Raw genomic sequence first — 637 nt, forward strand, 5'->3', positions numbered from 1 at the left:
CAATGAACATGTAGGCGTAGCGGTTCAGGAAAGGAACCTTCCAGGTGCTGGAGTCCCCCAGGCCAACGATGTTGGTGTAGCCGTGGTGGATCTTCACGTGGTTGTAGGTGCCCTGCTCAGCCGTGAAAGCTGAGCAGAGCTAGGAGGGAAGAGAAAGGAGAGGAGATGCCTACAGCCACAGTGCCAGGGTTGGGCACTGCCTTACTTGGTCTTGTTGCAGGGGTCCCAGAGGGGGGATTCTCTGCACCCCACAGGCTTTTGTGAGGGCTGCCACCCAAACCCTGCTCACCTCGATGAAGAAGATGGCCCACACTTTGCCCCAGGACTTGGACTCAGTCAAGGCGTTGTGGCTGGCCAGGTGGCTGCCCTTCACAGTCAGGGTGTGATGCACCACGCCAAGGGTGAGGACACCCACCAGGAAAGGGATGGCCTGGGCTGATCGCAGGCACAGGAACCCTGTGGAGAAACCAGCCAGGCAGGAGCTCGGCTACACACACGTGCTGCAGCCCTCCTTGCCAGGCTGGAGGTGTTGCTACACCCAGACATACCGGCTGCTGCCCTAAACCTGTTTTTCAGAGGTAGTTATGGGTACTTAAGCTGCCCGAGCTGGAAAGGTTCCCTGCACACCGCCCTTCAC

At 58.9% G+C, this 637-nt stretch overlaps 1 protein-coding gene across 1 annotated transcript in view; it reads right to left on the reverse strand.

Annotated features, from left to right (window-relative positions):
* The window catches only part of FADS6 (fatty acid desaturase 6), a gene marked incomplete at its 5' end in the record, with an annotated part of 3,495 nt that extends 3,039 nt beyond the window's left edge, over positions 1-456 (reverse strand). Inside the window, 2 exon segments of the mRNA XM_008950277.1 lie at positions 1-139; positions 290-456. The exon segment at positions 1-139 is cut by the window's left edge and continues 20 nt beyond it. Of these exon segments, the coding sequence (XP_008948525.1) occupies positions 1-139; positions 290-456 (306 nt within the window).
* Between the last annotated feature and the right edge of the window lie 181 nt (positions 457-637).

This window comes from Merops nubicus, unplaced genomic scaffold (assembly GCF_000691845.1).
Source record: "Merops nubicus isolate BGI_N331 unplaced genomic scaffold, ASM69184v1 scaffold38440, whole genome shotgun sequence".
NCBI lineage: Eukaryota > Metazoa > Chordata > Aves > Coraciiformes > Meropidae > Merops > Merops nubicus.